The 15,325-nt window shown below is 41.3% G+C and overlaps 2 protein-coding genes and 1 pseudogene across 2 annotated transcripts in view; all 3 read right to left on the reverse strand.

Annotated features, from left to right (window-relative positions):
* Positions 1–1,266, reverse strand: part of ttc27 (tetratricopeptide repeat domain 27) — an 89,683-nt gene extending 88,417 nt beyond the window's left edge. The window contains exon 1 of the mRNA XM_036547503.1: positions 1,010–1,266. Within this exon, the coding sequence (XP_036403396.1) occupies positions 1,010–1,100 (91 nt within the window). The 5' untranslated portion in view covers positions 1,101–1,266. The remainder of the gene's footprint in view (positions 1–1,009) is intronic.
* A 1,923-nt stretch (positions 1,267–3,189) lies between these two features.
* On the reverse strand, positions 3,190–5,070 carry LOC118790380 (annotated as a pseudogene).
* A 6,030-nt stretch (positions 5,071–11,100) lies between these two features.
* The window catches only part of birc6 (baculoviral IAP repeat containing 6), a 129,908-nt gene continuing 125,683 nt past the window's right edge, over positions 11,101–15,325 (reverse strand). Inside the window, exons 73-74 of the mRNA XM_036546560.1 lie at positions 14,564–14,699; positions 11,101–12,641 (exon numbers count right to left, since the gene is read on the reverse strand). Coding sequence (XP_036402453.1) covers positions 12,462–12,641; positions 14,564–14,699 — 316 coding nt within the window. The 3' untranslated portion in view covers positions 11,101–12,461. The remainder of the gene's footprint in view (positions 12,642–14,563; positions 14,700–15,325) is intronic.

The raw sequence follows: 15,325 nt of genomic DNA on the forward strand, positions 1-15,325 counted from the left end.
ATGTAACTACTGTCGACAGCACAATCAGTTTCATTGTCCAAGGAAATACATTCTCATTCACGAGTGACCTTCTATGCATTGTTTTATGCTGTTCAGCATTTGACATGTGCTATTCACGTCCAGTAAGCCAGTTAGCTAGACAACTAGCTACACCGCAAAAGCCCGTTCCGTTTGAATGAAAAGTGACTCTTTCGCTTCGATCGACCATGTCAGACCGGTACCTAGCTTGCTAATATAGCCAGATAGCTAGCTAATCGGCTAACTAACGATTGGAGCAGTTAGCTAGGTATCTGACATGACAAAGTAGGTGTAGCTAACTAGCCTCCTGGCTTAAACGGCAGCGGAAAATTAGCGGTCTAGCAAGCAACGTTTCATGCTGTTAAATTCACTAATCATCGTGTGCCGAAAGCTAAACATTCAGGTCGGCTAGCTATTATGTTCTTGTTAGCTAGTTACCCCTAATGCATATGCGTAGTGTAAGGTGTCTCTCTCGCCAGCTAGCCAACTATGTAGCAAGCAGAGTGGCAATAATTAGGGAGGTACCTAGTTCTCAGGTACTACAACTACCCGTTTGCTAGTTAAACTGGTAAAGCACAGCTAATAAGTTAGCTATTACTGATGACAGCCGTCAAACGTAGTTAAGACAATTAGCCAGCTAACGCACAGGAATTGTCCATCCCGTCAACTGACTGGTAATGTTTTGTTAGCTACGAAGTAATATAACCAGAATTGGTATGGCTTAAACTGCTAATAAGGTAGCCGACTCACAAGCCAGCTACACAAGATTTTCACTCGGATAGCGGTGTGCAGCTGGAAACAATTCCCAAGGTACGAACAACTAGCTAGAAGGCTACCTAGCTCATTATATGAGGCTGGCTATATTGCGATTTCCCCCGAAACATCATAATGTGAACGAAACGAAGGATCCTGTCATAGCCCGGAGAAGTGTCAAGCAAACGATCTGAATATCTTACTACATATGTCCCTGCTCAAATGTTCCGTAACCCACCTGCAACGCTGAAAATGTTCTGCTTCCATTCCGTTTCTTCGCTTACTGTGAGAAACCCTCTGAGTGCGGGTATCTCCACGTCCCACACCATGTTTATGAAAAGTGTGTCACAAATTGACGCTGGTTTCTACACCTGCCGGATTTAATTTTCAACTGCTAAATACCGATCTCAGGAGCTGCTGTGCTGCTTCTCTCCGTGTTAGATTGCCAAAGTGTTTATTTCAGCCCATGTGCTGCAAGAAGCATCAGTGAGCAGCCATGACAGCTTCGCATTGCATCATGGGAACTCCTATCAGGGAGGGTCATTAAGGGATCGTGGATATTTTTTACTATTTGTGCGAAATGCGTGATGCATCATTCTAAGAAATTTTGTTTGAGACATGACTTATTTTTAATATCACAAGCATAAGCCATTTCAGCTATAGATAACAAAAGTTAGACTATTAAATGTATATGAAATGATCGTTGGAATCATATGAATAAAATGGAAAATATGCAGACATGCATTTTTTTTTCTTGTGACGCATAGGTGAATGAAGTATAACAAAGGAGTCTTGAAAAAATGAATAAAGGAGTCTGAGAGAATGGCAACGAAGCGGAGAGGGGGAAATGCGGAGAAGTCGTTTTTTCACTGTTTGTGTTTACAAACACTTTTTAAAGGAAAAAAAAAACTTGCTAGTAGCAATTGGAATGTCAAAATATGCTTTATGTTTCGTGATCTGCTTTCTTACTTTACCTCCCTCTTAACCGTGTTCTTCTGTAATTATTTAACTCCCTGTGAGCAATCTAATTCCTACCTGTACACTTAGGAATACATTAGATGAAATATATGTGAAATGTTGCACTTGATTACATGCAATATTGATTTGTCAAATTCTCATCCAGCAAAACTACTTGATTGGTCAGCAGTCGCCCTTGGGTAACTGCAGAGCCTTGTTTTTTATTCAGGCAAGTATTTGATGCACGCCTTTTGTAATATAGCCTGTATGCTGTGAACTTGAATTTTTGCACAGTGTTTGCTAATATGGCTAAGCAGCCTGCTTGTGCAGTGGTGTAGAGGTTTACATTTTTTAAAAGCGGAATCGTCAGTGAGATGCACAACTATGACGCACAGTGGCTCTGCATGATGCTGTCACATCTCCCCTTGTCTTGAAACCAATTCCTTTCAGCCTGTTTTGATCAACTGGATGTTCCCTCACATACATGTGCTGTGCACCGGGCCCGGCCAGTCTCTCAAAAGCTGCCATATTGAATCTCACATGACCAAGAGGGGACATCTAACAATTGTACTACTGCAATGTGGAACATGAGCTTGATTTAAAAATAAAGAATTCCACTTTTTCTGCGATAATAAATAGCATGTCAAACCGGCATTAATTGAAATCAAATTGAAGTGGGAGCCCTCATTGACATGCTAAACCAGAGGATGAGACAACCCTTCCTCGCTTATCCTTAGTTTTCACAGCCTGGGGGGATGATATGAAAAAATGATTACATATGACATGTGGAAATCTCTGTTTCTATCTAGCTATATGACATTAGTGCCCTCTCAGTTTTGGGTGAGGAAGATGTGATCTAGAAAACCTCAAAAGCTTAGAGGCATACCATTCTTGTTTTCCCAATTTCAGTTTCTATGCAGAAATACTTCCATAACTTTTCATTAAGTGTAAACAGCTGTGTATTTGTTTATGAAGGCTTTACTTTTCAAACTATGCAGTATTTTTATAGGTGTGCAAAGTGTTGATCTTACTGATCTTACAGGCTAAAATGTTAGCCTGAGACACAGACATGTTCTGTGAAAGGACCTTCCAATACATTCGGCTCCATGTATCAGTTTAGATATCAAAGCCTTACTTTTTTGTAAGGCCACAAGTTTAATAAGTCACTTTTAGCAAGAACAATGTTGCAGTAATATAGCAATTGATATTACTTCCACAAAGAAGGCCGTTACTCTGTTGTGTTAGGAATGCATTATAGTTGCACTGGGGTGATAACCATAACAAGGACAGCTCGACCCCAATGTGCAGGCGCTTGGTCCTCAGGATCCATTCACCAAATTTTGTCTGAATATTACATTCTTTCCATCGTTGTTTTTGACTTCTCATGGTGAAGCGACCATGGCGATGGAGACAGTCAGTAGAGACAGAAATTAACCTACAGCTAGCTTCCCAGAGGAATGTTCAGTGATGCTTCCTTCTAAAAGAGCAGCATTCAGTTAGAAGACATTTTCCCTCATTTGGGTTGGCACAGGACACAGGAGCAACCAGTACAGGGCACCACACTCTGGGCATGACTGAACACGGTGGTGACCTTTAACTCCCTGGGCATTCGACATCTATGAAGTAGGAGTTGGGACTCTGCACAAGTAACTGCAAAAGTGCCTTTGTATAGAGAAAAACATGTAGACATTTTTGTCTTTGATGGAAATAACCATAGACATTTTGCTCTGGTTTTTATATATACATACTAGCTATTAGATTAATCTGGATCATTTTGATCAGATTCTGTATCAGTAATTCACAAAGAGGAAGTATTTTGGACTTGTGAAATGCTGCATACACGTTTTCATTATTATTGGGTCATTTGTAACGACCTCTAACTTGCATACTGAGACAGAAGTTGGCATGATGTACATGTGCTCTTCAAATGTGTTATCACTGTATGCATTAGCAACTCAATGCATCCATGTGTCCGTTCATTACTTTAGTCACTTTACCATGCACTACATTTACGTCACACAAATCTGTCTCTTCTGGAGTGCCGTGGGCCCTGACTTAAAGTAACAAGCAAAATTAGCATATCTAGCTAGTTTAGCAGATGTACCATGCATTACTTTAGAAAACAGTGTTTTTTCTTTTTTGGTCTTGGTTGGAAATCATATATACATGCAATTGATTTGTTTTATGCTTGGTGTATAGGATAGCCAAATAAACTACAAAATTATAAAATGATATGCACAGAGAATTGCTAAATCTCCTGATTCCAACTGATTACTTATTTACAATGCAGTATATTTATTCCATTAAATATTCAGGGCTTTACAGAGGAGAATCCAGTGGAAAAGTTTTAGAAAATGTTACAATTTTTGTGCCATACAATTTATAAATAGGTTATATTGTGAAGTTATTAATAAATTCAGTGGACAGTATTATTCATAGATGTATCAGATATAACATGACATTGTGATTTACAGGTTAATAACTGATCATTTCTGAGTTCCATAATTAGCAAAATGAGATCCAGAATTCCCTGAATTATAGTTTGCAGACTCAATTCAGTAACAATGCATAAAAACAGTGCAACACTGCAGTGTTAAGTTCTTGTGGACATGTCTAGCAACGGCAAGAACGGACAAATCCAGAGAGCAATTAAACCACCAATGAGAAGGAGTATTAAAGGTTCCTCTTAAATCAGGTGTGAGGCCAACAGGTAGAGGCTGAAGGGAAAGTAACGTAATCCAGTTATGCCAGTCAGTGGTATGGCCCACAGAGGCAGTAGGCGGCTTTGATACTAAACCATTGGCACCTCATCTCTGTGAAACCTTGCCTGCGCATCCTTGTTCTTTTTGTTGGGATCAGCAAATGTGAAATGAGAGAGAACGCAACTGAAATGAATGGTTAAATGGTTCAAGGGTCTATTGATTTATTTGACTTAACGAGAGGAGCACTACAGTAAAATGTTTAGTTTGGAAAAGGTAATGCTGTGCGACTCTGAGAAGTGCAATAAAAGCTTGAAACGCAAGCTAAAATTGACAGTAGCGTAACAATTTCCGAACAATCACACACAACCGCTCACTGGCTAAATACACAGGACATGACATCACAATCAATCCCGTCAGCAATGTTCTTCAATACTGTGAAGAAGGTATGCATATGTTCAAGTAATGTCTGCTTTTATGCAGCTTCCACCTTGCTCGCTCTTATGAATTTTGCATGAGGTCGTGAGCAACATCTCCATTTTAGTAATTAGGCCTGTGCTTCAGTTGTTCCCCTGTATTGGCCTTCTGTCTTAGCCAGGGAGTTTCCTTGCTCTGCATATACTTGTGGGCCCCGGAAGGGCATCCTCTTTATAAAAATGAGAATAGTAATTTGTCTTTATTATGCTAAGCGGCAGAGGACCCCTGGGGTGTGGGGTGTGGAGGTGGGGGGCCCTAAGCCAAGGTCGGGGTGGATTTGCAATCCGAGGGGGCAGGAGTCACTGACGTGGACCTGGGGGGGACAGAGGCTCAAGTCTAGTCGACACACACGCCCAGAGCGTTGCCTTCCCAAAGGAGAGCATTTTCACCACAAAGGAAATGTGGACTATGACTAGAACAATGAACATCAAGCACATAAATAAAAAAAATATTCGTTACTTCCCTGAGTTCAAGTGGCAAGCGCTATAGATCACTGATTCTCAATCCTGCTTCTAGGGCCCCCCTGCTCTGCACGTTCTCCATCTTTCCCTGCTCTACCTACCTGACTGAACTCATCAGTGGCACTTTTGATTAGCTGAGCGCACCTGATTTAATCAAGAGCATATTAGTCATTTCAATCAGGTGTGTTTGGAGCAAAGACAGATAGAAGATATGCAGGACAGGGGGGCTCCAGGAGTAGGATTGAGAAACAATGCTGTAGATGATTACATATTGCAACAATATCATATATAAATATAATAACATAGGACTGGACATTTGGAGCATGATAAAATATTTCAAAATAAGAAAGCAGTCATTTGTCAAATGTGGTGATGCTGATTATGTTTTACCTCAGTTAACAGCCTAAGTGGAGGGGTGGTGCATAATTTTGACATTGAATCAGATTGCTATGTATTGTTATTGAGGTTTCTGAAATTGAAATGTTGACTGGATGCATCGTTTGCAATACTGCTGCCCTCATTCTTGAATCCTAATGAGACTTCCAGGTGAAATAAAGGTCAGCGACATGGAAAGAATTCATCTGCAGCTCACAATACAGAGCAATACAGAGCATTCAGTCGATTTGAGAGGTCCTCACAGCCGTTATGGTGAGGCATTGGTAAGCCCTGTCACTTAACTGGAACAGAGGTGGTGAACCTGGGCCTTAACAGCAAACCCTGTGCTAATTCAATTAGCATGCTTTAGAAGACTGCAACCACGAGTGAAAACAAGCCCTGCACCTTGAGGAAAAAAGTCACGTTGCACTTCAGTTTAATGAAAATTATCTCTAGTCTGACCTTTTCCCATCCCCAGTTATTGGTTTACTCCAGTGAGAGTATACCATATGCAGCTCCTGGAGTTAGCAGCAGTGACTAAGCTCATGAGACAAAAACAACAAGTAAATGGTTCAAAGCTCCAGCAGCGGTATGGCGCATCAATAGGGCTCTCGGCTGTTTTTCTGAACACACAGAGGATTTATTCTCCGTTTTTTTTTTCTCTCCTTCTATCCCCCACCCTTCTTTCCCTCACTCTCTCACTTCTTGTTCATGTATGACATTTAAGAGTAGGGTTTGTGTGTGTGTGTTTTTTTTCCAGAGGGCTCTTCAGAATTATTTTAACCTGTGAAGGAAAATGTAAGCAGATGCTTGTTTTGCCACACCGATTTATTTCCCAGATGTCCACTTCCTAATTTACTGCTGGGCTCAGACGATTAAAGGTATTTTCAAGGCCCAGGATTTGCATGGGAAGTGTCATCTCTGAGCAGACGGATAAACATATTTCATGTCCGAGACAACAGAACAGACACCTGCGGTGCGCAGATGCTGCTCGATGCCTTCGTGTGAGCACCATATCCGAGGCACGCACACGCACACATCATTTTGGCATTGATCACCGGCATGGAGTGCTTCGTGGCTACGAAGAAAAAAAGCATAAAAATATCCCCCAGAACCCATCCGTTCCTTTTAACTATGCCATAAAACCCGCACAGAAAACGGAGCATCCGTGCTCAGGGAGATAATTACAAGGATATGTTGACTTTCATTGTTGCAGTCTAAATCATGCCTATATGGAGGCCCATGGTTCCTGGCCTTCGAATACTGGAAAAGCCATTAAAATGATTTCCCTTGTGTAGAAACGGCTGAGCCCCTCGGTGACAGAACTTTCACTTGGCACACAAAGCTCTGTGTCCCCTCCGCTGGCCAGCCAGGTGAAAGATGCCAGGTCACAACCTCTCTAATGCCCATTATTGGACAGCCTAACTTAAAGAATGGCTTGGCTGAATGACTAAGATCTCCGGTTGGATAACGTAAGTTTTCTGCTGTTGACTATATTTCATAATAACCAGACAAATACAAGGTTTTGCAGTCTGTTTATATTGTTAATATTGCAGAAAATAATTTGGAATACAGGAGACAACTCTCCTTGAAAATATTTTTCCTAAGCCAAACTTAGACACAGTCTTCATCACTGAGGCTCAACAACCATATCCATCCTCATCTATATCTCTTACAGCCTGCAGTAATACTTTTATGACATTTTCCAAGTTCAGAAGTTATGAAAAATGAGTTCTTGGTTTATCTCATATAGTATTTAGAACACAGATATTAATCGCTTGCTGGAAGAGGACTCATTGCAATTTTTGGAGTATGTGGTGTTTCAAAAGGTGCAGTTCTTGGGCCAGTGCTTTTCATACTTTATATTTGAATTTGCTTTGTATAACACTATCTTGGATCTAACTGGACCAATATTTGTGGTTATCTGAATTCAGCAGTTCAATATCTTCTTATTATTTGAGCATGATAATGTTGTTTATATACAATTTGTGCTATGTTTCTTTTCTTGTTTATTTGATTCACCCTTTCTGTTTTGTTTTAATTGAGTGCAGTTGGTTCAATCAGAATTTGCTGGAACTTACAACTGAGAATCGATTCTTTTTATTTACTTTGCTTTTGTTTCAATATGTGTTTAATGTCAATGTCACCATCTATTCTGTTTGTAATATTATTTTATGTTTTTTTCTGTAAGTGCTAAAGTGGTCTGTAGGTATAAGATATAAAAGTGCCCTTTTTCAAGAAAATGCAATTTCCTAACATTTCTTTGTGCTCTCCAATATATAGTCAATTCACTATTAGTCACACAGTCAAAGCTACTACAGAAAAAAAATGGATTTATTTATGAAAAAAGATTCAATGTGTTCTCTCGGCGTTCTTTCAATCCTATTGGATTTTAGAGCCAATAAGGTCCAAAGCCATCCTTTGTCTGTTGAATCCCTGTTCATGACACCACATGAAGCTGTAATTTGAGTGTTGCGTTTTAGGGTTCATGATTGATTCCTGGTTTGTGTGCTTTCGTGATCTCATTCACTAGGTGTAGCTGGACTGTATGTATGAGATAAGGTGAGAGCACGTTGAGGTCAGTCAGACCATACTTACACATTAAGGTATGGTCCAAAGGCCCATCTTTATAAGTACACCTTCTCTATTTAAAAGATATCTTCTTGAGATGCAAACTCAAAAATCTGTGAATATTGTATTTTTTTCCACACTGACACTCAAAGCTTTTGTTAAAGGGGAATTCATTTATTCCAATCAATAAAAAGCATATTTTCAGTATCAAAAAAATGTAATAATGCAAAAAGAGAGTGGTAACACTTTACATGAACTAATTTGATACTAAGAGTGTAACTACATGTCATAACACATTAACTACACTGTAATTACTACTTGTAGAGTTTGACAAATTAGTTTCATACCATAAAACATTTAATAAAAGTGTTACTACATGTAATTACATAGTAACTACATAGTAGTTGTAGTGTAAAAATGTGTACCTGTTGCAACAAAATAAGAGATTAATATGTCCACTCATGTATACACTGGGAGCACAGAGTTACTGATCTAAACACTGGAAATCATACATCACAAATGTGCCAGTAGTCAGGTGTGCATGTATATACTTAGGTATGTATATGCATTAGTGATTGGATTCATTAAAAAGTAGACATTGCCAAGAATAAATTAAGGAATTTTGCTGGTGATACCGAGGTCTTCTATCCTTCAAAGAAGCGCTGTAATTGAATACCACGCAACTCGTCCTTTGCAACGACCTACATTACAACCGGTATTTTCTTCCTTGCTTCCTTCTGGGACTCTGTGATGTTAAGTTGCACGCAAACAATAGGTTTGTTTGAAATAAAACAGCACTTTGCAAGAAGTTATATCATTTTGGCAACAGCACCGCAAATACTCCAAACTCAGCTAATTAAGAAGAATCTCACTGGGAAAAGTCCCTATGAAAATGTCTCATTAGTTTGTTGTTTACAGACCGCATATATTTAAAACGCATGGTACAACATATTGTAATTCATGGCCGATTAGAGCCAAATGTCACTGCTGAATGGAGGTCATGGAATTTAGCAAGAGGTGGCGCTACTGACTGTGGACAGGTATGATTAACAATAGCAATGATGGCAGTTTTACTTGCACCGAATTCCATTAAAAATCCAATTATTAGAATATGCACAGCAGCAAATAGAAGGAAGTGTTTAGGCTTGCATTAAAAGTAAATTAAGCACCAGCAGCTGAAACAGTTTATTGCAGTTCATACAGACTGTCGAATGTGCATTGGGTGCTAATGGTGACATTGTTGAGAGAGTGCCTGGAAAATCATTTTCAAATCATCGACATATTACACATATTGTGCAACTGTCATTCAAGTGAGTTGACACCGATGTTCAGATTACAGTATCTTGATTATCAGTTCGTTAAGAAAAACCGGAAAAACATTGATTTTTTTCTCCCAGCCCCATTGTTACATAATAGGACCTATGATAATCTTTCCATTGCTTCCATTCCATTCCATTGCTTTCTCCCATAGAAGACATGTATGGGAAGATGTGAACTACAGGACTGTTGGTTCTGTCTGATCTGTCAGGAAAGAGTTTGTACAAATAAAAACAAATATTACATCACCTCCTCTGTACTTCAGTCTAACCCACCATTTATGCTATACATTGTTTTTGCTGAAATTGAGAGTAAGTGACAAAACAGTAAATATGTGAGTTTCATCGACGTTGCATGAGCAAATGTTAGATTATGCTTAATTTAAGAAACGGACAATAAATTACCCAACACTATGAAAATTTAACAGATCTTGCTTGAGAAAAAGGAACCATTTCTTCACGATGTCTTCCTAAATATCTAAGATAGTCGATTACCGCAGTATAGGCTGCCGAAATGTGGCCTCCACAGTATCACAATACATTTCACATCTACTCTTTCTCCCTCAGACTTGCTGTGGACTTTAAAGTGAGTGCGGGATGAATAATGTATAGGGGTGGGCTAAATCACAGATATGAATCTGCCGAGCCTTTTTCAGTACAGTAATCCCTGTGTGTCTGAGCTTGCCGAACGAGCGCCTCATTAGGCATTCTCAAACAGGAATGAGAGTTTTGGAGGCTTTGCCGCAGTGTGATTCAGGCTATCGAGCCGCGGCGATCTAATGCTGAAAGCCAGGCCCGTGTGTTCCGGAGGTTATCCTGGACGGTCAATAGAATGGCTCCCTTTAAATAATATATCATAATGTATCGCTTGCCTATGGATCGCCGAGACGGCTTCATATTAAATTCGAAGCCCGCTGCTGACGCATGTTTCTCTGCAATGGTGGGAAACTGCAATTTTATTTGAAAATGTCCATCATAATCTGCATCTTAAATAGAAGTAAATCCGAAAATGGAATTAGAAAGGTGGCAGCAACGTGGGAGAAGGCTTGTGTTGGACTGATAAAGCTGACTGACCAGGAAGCTATTTTCTAAATATCACATTCCCCCATTCCAAAAACAGGGGTATCGATTGACATACCTATGGATACAAACAGTTTGCAGGTATGCCTTCATCTGAAATGCCTTCTCAAGATCTGTATTTTTAGCATTTTTGAACTCCCCATACACCCAAAATCCATTTATGTCATCAAACCATGTTACTCTCTTGAATTCTATTGATTTTCCACAAGCATATATAATATATACACATGTATTGTAAAAAAAAAAAAAAAGAACAGAAGGTCATTATTAATCTACTGAGCTATAAAAAACAGTCACTGAATAGAAAACATTTTATTATATTCTTACAAAAGTCTTTGCTTGGCAAAACAAGCCAGGAAAGAAAGATCAAAAACACTGAATGCATTGCCAGAAGATGTATTTTAAAGTCCACAGTACAGGTAATTACCATTACAACTTATCTACACAGAGCTAGCTACAGTTTAATGGCTGTGCAAAAACCTGTTTTTTTTTTTTTTTTTTTTTTTTTGCTTTTCAAGTCATCGTTCCTCCTCACTCTTTCAGATTAATACCATGTCGCTTTTTTTAACCCCTCTACAGAGTCAAGCCCAAGTGCTTTTCAAAAACGCAGAAAGACAAATTTTCACAATCGATCTGCATCTGTAAGCTGAGTTAAATGCCGGCCGAACACCCCATGCATCTCCAGGTTTTCCCTCCCCGTCCACAATCCAAATCAAGAAAAAGCTCTCACAAAGATGCGTGTGCCAGAGGCGAATGAATTATTGATGTGCAGGAATCTCAAATAATCATAACGGAGGGAGCTGTTAGAAAGGTAGACTTTCTGCGCCTTTGAGCGTGTGTCGTGGATGCGGTGCGTTTTTTTTTTTTTCGAGAGACTGTGAAGGCACAAGAGGGTTTCACACATCACTCGGCTTGATTGGTACACACACACGCACACACCTCCCATCCACCCAAGCACCCTGAGATTCATATATCCGAGCAAAGTAAAACAGGTTGCATTTATTAAACTTGCATTTAAAATTAGTGAGGCAAAGAAAAAAAAAATCAGTGTACGCATTTCACTGAACATGTATTTCGCCCTGTAAAAAGGTAACAAGTAATCATAGCAATAAAGAATGTCCATTCAAGCCTTTATTGAAGTTTACAGGAGTCTGTAGAAATCAAATAAGCAATGTAAATGGGCAACCAGAAGATTCCTTAAATCGAAGAAAGTGTATGTGTGTTTTAATCTTTTCTTTTAAATAGTATCCTTAAAGAATGACCAATATATTCTTGGTTACAACTGTCCTTGCACTAACAGCCAAAAATGGAAATTAACATTCAGTAAACATTCTTTTCTAAAGGTAGTTCCCTTATATATTCGTGATTTCCTCTGCCATTATGTATACATAAACAAGTTTAATAACATACCAATCAGTGGTTATTTCACAATTGAAAAATAAAAGCACAAAAAAGTTTACACTCTTTTACAGGTAAATAAAAGATCATTTTGTTTTGTCGACTGTCTTTCCTTAAGGGCATAGCATAGTTTCAGGGATTTTTTTGTTGGTTTTCTTAAGCAGTTTTGTTTTCGGTTTGTTTTTTTTTCTTCTTCTTCCTTCTCTTTTTAGCTATTACTTAATTAGATTCTTACATACAAATATTGACAAAATGTTGGCTTGTGCTTCGAAGCCGTCAAGTCTGTTTAATGTCAATAGTCATAGTTATGAAGAGGAGTGGCCCCAGCGTCGGGGGGGAGGGGGGGTGGGAGGAGCTCATAGCTGGCCTTCGCTGCAGTGGGCATCCTGGCTGCCACTCGGCTTCTCCGCGTCCTGGTTGGCTGGCTCCTTGGCCATGAGGGCGGCGCTCTTCTCTGAGAACTCTTCTCCGTCGGGCTCCAGGCCCTCGGGGCAGGGCAGCTTGAGGAGCTCCTCCCGCAGCTGGGCTGTGTGTCTCTGTGGAGGGGAAAAACATTACATTACATCACTGCCATCATATGTTCTTGTAAATGCCATCTTGATGGTGCCTTGTGCGCTCCTGCAACTTACCAAATTGTACCTGGAAACTTTAGGGCATCATTTGTCTTAAAAACAGTACCATATGTGCAAATGGACACACTATTATTATTTTTAACTTTCAATAAGGTCCAATTATTCAAAGTGAGAGAAAAGTCATGCACTGGGTCGATCTCGCGCATAAATATCTCATGCTCATTAAACATATACAAGTCATCAAGAATAACAAAAAAAACTATTTGAAAAGGTTATAGCTAGTACGTGTTTAATTGGATATATCTAGCATGCTCAAAGAAGACTGTTTGGCATGGGCTCGGAGCACACACCAGATATAAAAACCAGGTTTAATTTATACAAAGTATTTAAATGGGTTTCAAACACTAAGAACTTGAATAGTTTCAATTCTTTAAGACACGTTAGATAATGGGAAAATATTGCTGTTATTACAAAAAAAGCTGCAATTGTCATTCGTCTCATTAACCAAGTAATCAGCTCTTCACGGAGCTAAAAGGAAATGTACACCTGCCCATTTAGCTTTATTACCTGAGATTTGCCATGATCAGAACATTAAGCCTACGCAAAGACATAGATAGATATGTTACTCAAATCGTTTAATATTTGGCAAGTTGCACAAAAGCAGCTCAAATATGGCAGACATAGACATTTTGTACATTACCCCTTGTGAGGAAAAATAACTACATCTGTCAGTGTATTATATACACACACACTTATAATCTGAGAGAGTACAGAATGTTGAGCAGGAGTGCAGTGAACATTCTGTGCTGTGCTGGACAGAAGGGCATACCCGCGCTGCTGACAGAAAGCCATTGGCTTGAGCAACAGAGCCCGTTAACTCCAGCACCTGCAAAGATCATCTCCTCGTTCCGACGCCGTAATGCCTGTTCCTGCCATTTAATCTTTACGGCATCCCCATGAAAAAGATTATTAACAGTAAGTATTAATTGTCATTATTTACAGCCCAGGGACCGGCGGCGCAAATGAAACGCTGATCTCGCCCCCTCCAGCCCCACCCCCCCCCCACTCCCCCGATTCGCTGACTGCACTGGACGCGGGCGCGGTTATCGACCTCCCCTCGCGCTCCGGGGGCCGGTCGGATGTGGGGGCTGCCGCATGAATCAGGGCTGTCGGGTTATATTAGCGGCAGCGATGTGTCCTGAGCGGCCGATTCAGACTTCATTAACACACTAGCGAGGTGGGGGGGTGTTCTTCAACCCGCACCGAGGGAAGACAGCAGGTTTACGGAGCGCCCCGCCGGCCCTCTGACTCCCGCCGCTCGCTTTGTACGAGCGCGCTTCTGAGGGGAGCTGTCTGTGTGACTGGCGCGCGTCCTTGTTCCGCCTCAAGCGAGGACCCGAGCGAAATCCTCCGAGCGGGAGGTTGAAGGTACGCTTGCCGGAGGCTCGCTGGGTTGAAAGGGACTACTGATGGAGTCTACACAGCCTGCATTCACATCAGCGTACAAGCCCCTCCCCAACCCCCCACTCCGCCACCACCTTCTCCCCTTCCCCGTTTCAGTACTTCCGAATTGTGCACTCGAGACAGCTCTGCGGTGTAACGCTTTAAGATGCCAGCCAGATGTCTCAGGGCCTCGGGGGAGGGGCACCGCTGCCCTCCTCACCCCCTCACCTGCTACTGTATACACTCTGATGTGCCCTCCCAATGTAAATGGTTCCTGCAGTGAGTTCTAATAAGAAACACCCCCCGCGTCGGATTTAAGTACTCCCCTCGGCCGGGATCAAAGTTACAGCTGCTGAAGAAGGGCTGAAGCTCTGAATTATGGAATGCAGTGAAAGGGCTGAAATGGAGGTGCTGCCCCGCGCCGGGAGGCGGGTGTGCGGTACCTTGAGCGCGGCGGCGTGGTGAGACATGGTGCGTCCCACCCGCTTGTCGCTGCTGTACTGCTGGATGTCTGCGATCCACTCCTCGCACTGCGCCATGATCTCCGCCCGCTTCAGGTAGAAGTGCTTGTGGATCACCGGGGGGGGGGGGGACAGGAAGGAAGAGAGAGGGGACAGGGATCAGACCGGCGGTCATAATCGCAGCACCACCGCGAGCCCCGCCAGCCTCACAATATCAGCGCGGCAGGTCTCTGGTACAGACTCACCCGTTAACATCAACCCATCCCCCCCTGCGCGCTTACGGTAGCCAAGACCGAAGATGGAAACTCTGCAACCCCAAAGGCCCCCATCGCAAACAAGGTCTTACAGAGGAAAAAAATCTGTTTACTCTTGTGGCAGCAGAAAAGATCCTGCATCACCCTTGATGTAAAATTAAAGCTGCTGCTCCTCTGGTATCGTCCGCTCACCAACAGGAAGAATAAAACCTTGAGTTGTTTATAAATTTAGTCATGTTGAGGACAATGGGTACATCCCGCGACCCTGAACGAATCATGTAGCCTGGGCGCGTTTGATACAGTCTAGTGATCTGGCAGCAGTGAAGTCTGTCCTGCCTTCCTTCTGTAGTTTTGAAAAGCTGAAGATACTTTGTGAAACAACAACCAAAAAAACAAAAAAAAAACACACACACACACAGAAAAAACCCTCCTCTACTATATTTTTTCCCTCTCCACATCAAAACTCAGCAGGAGAGCTGGTCTTACGCCT

Source organism: Megalops cyprinoides, chromosome 15, assembly GCF_013368585.1.
Source record: "Megalops cyprinoides isolate fMegCyp1 chromosome 15, fMegCyp1.pri, whole genome shotgun sequence".
Lineage (NCBI taxonomy): Eukaryota > Metazoa > Chordata > Actinopteri > Elopiformes > Megalopidae > Megalops > Megalops cyprinoides.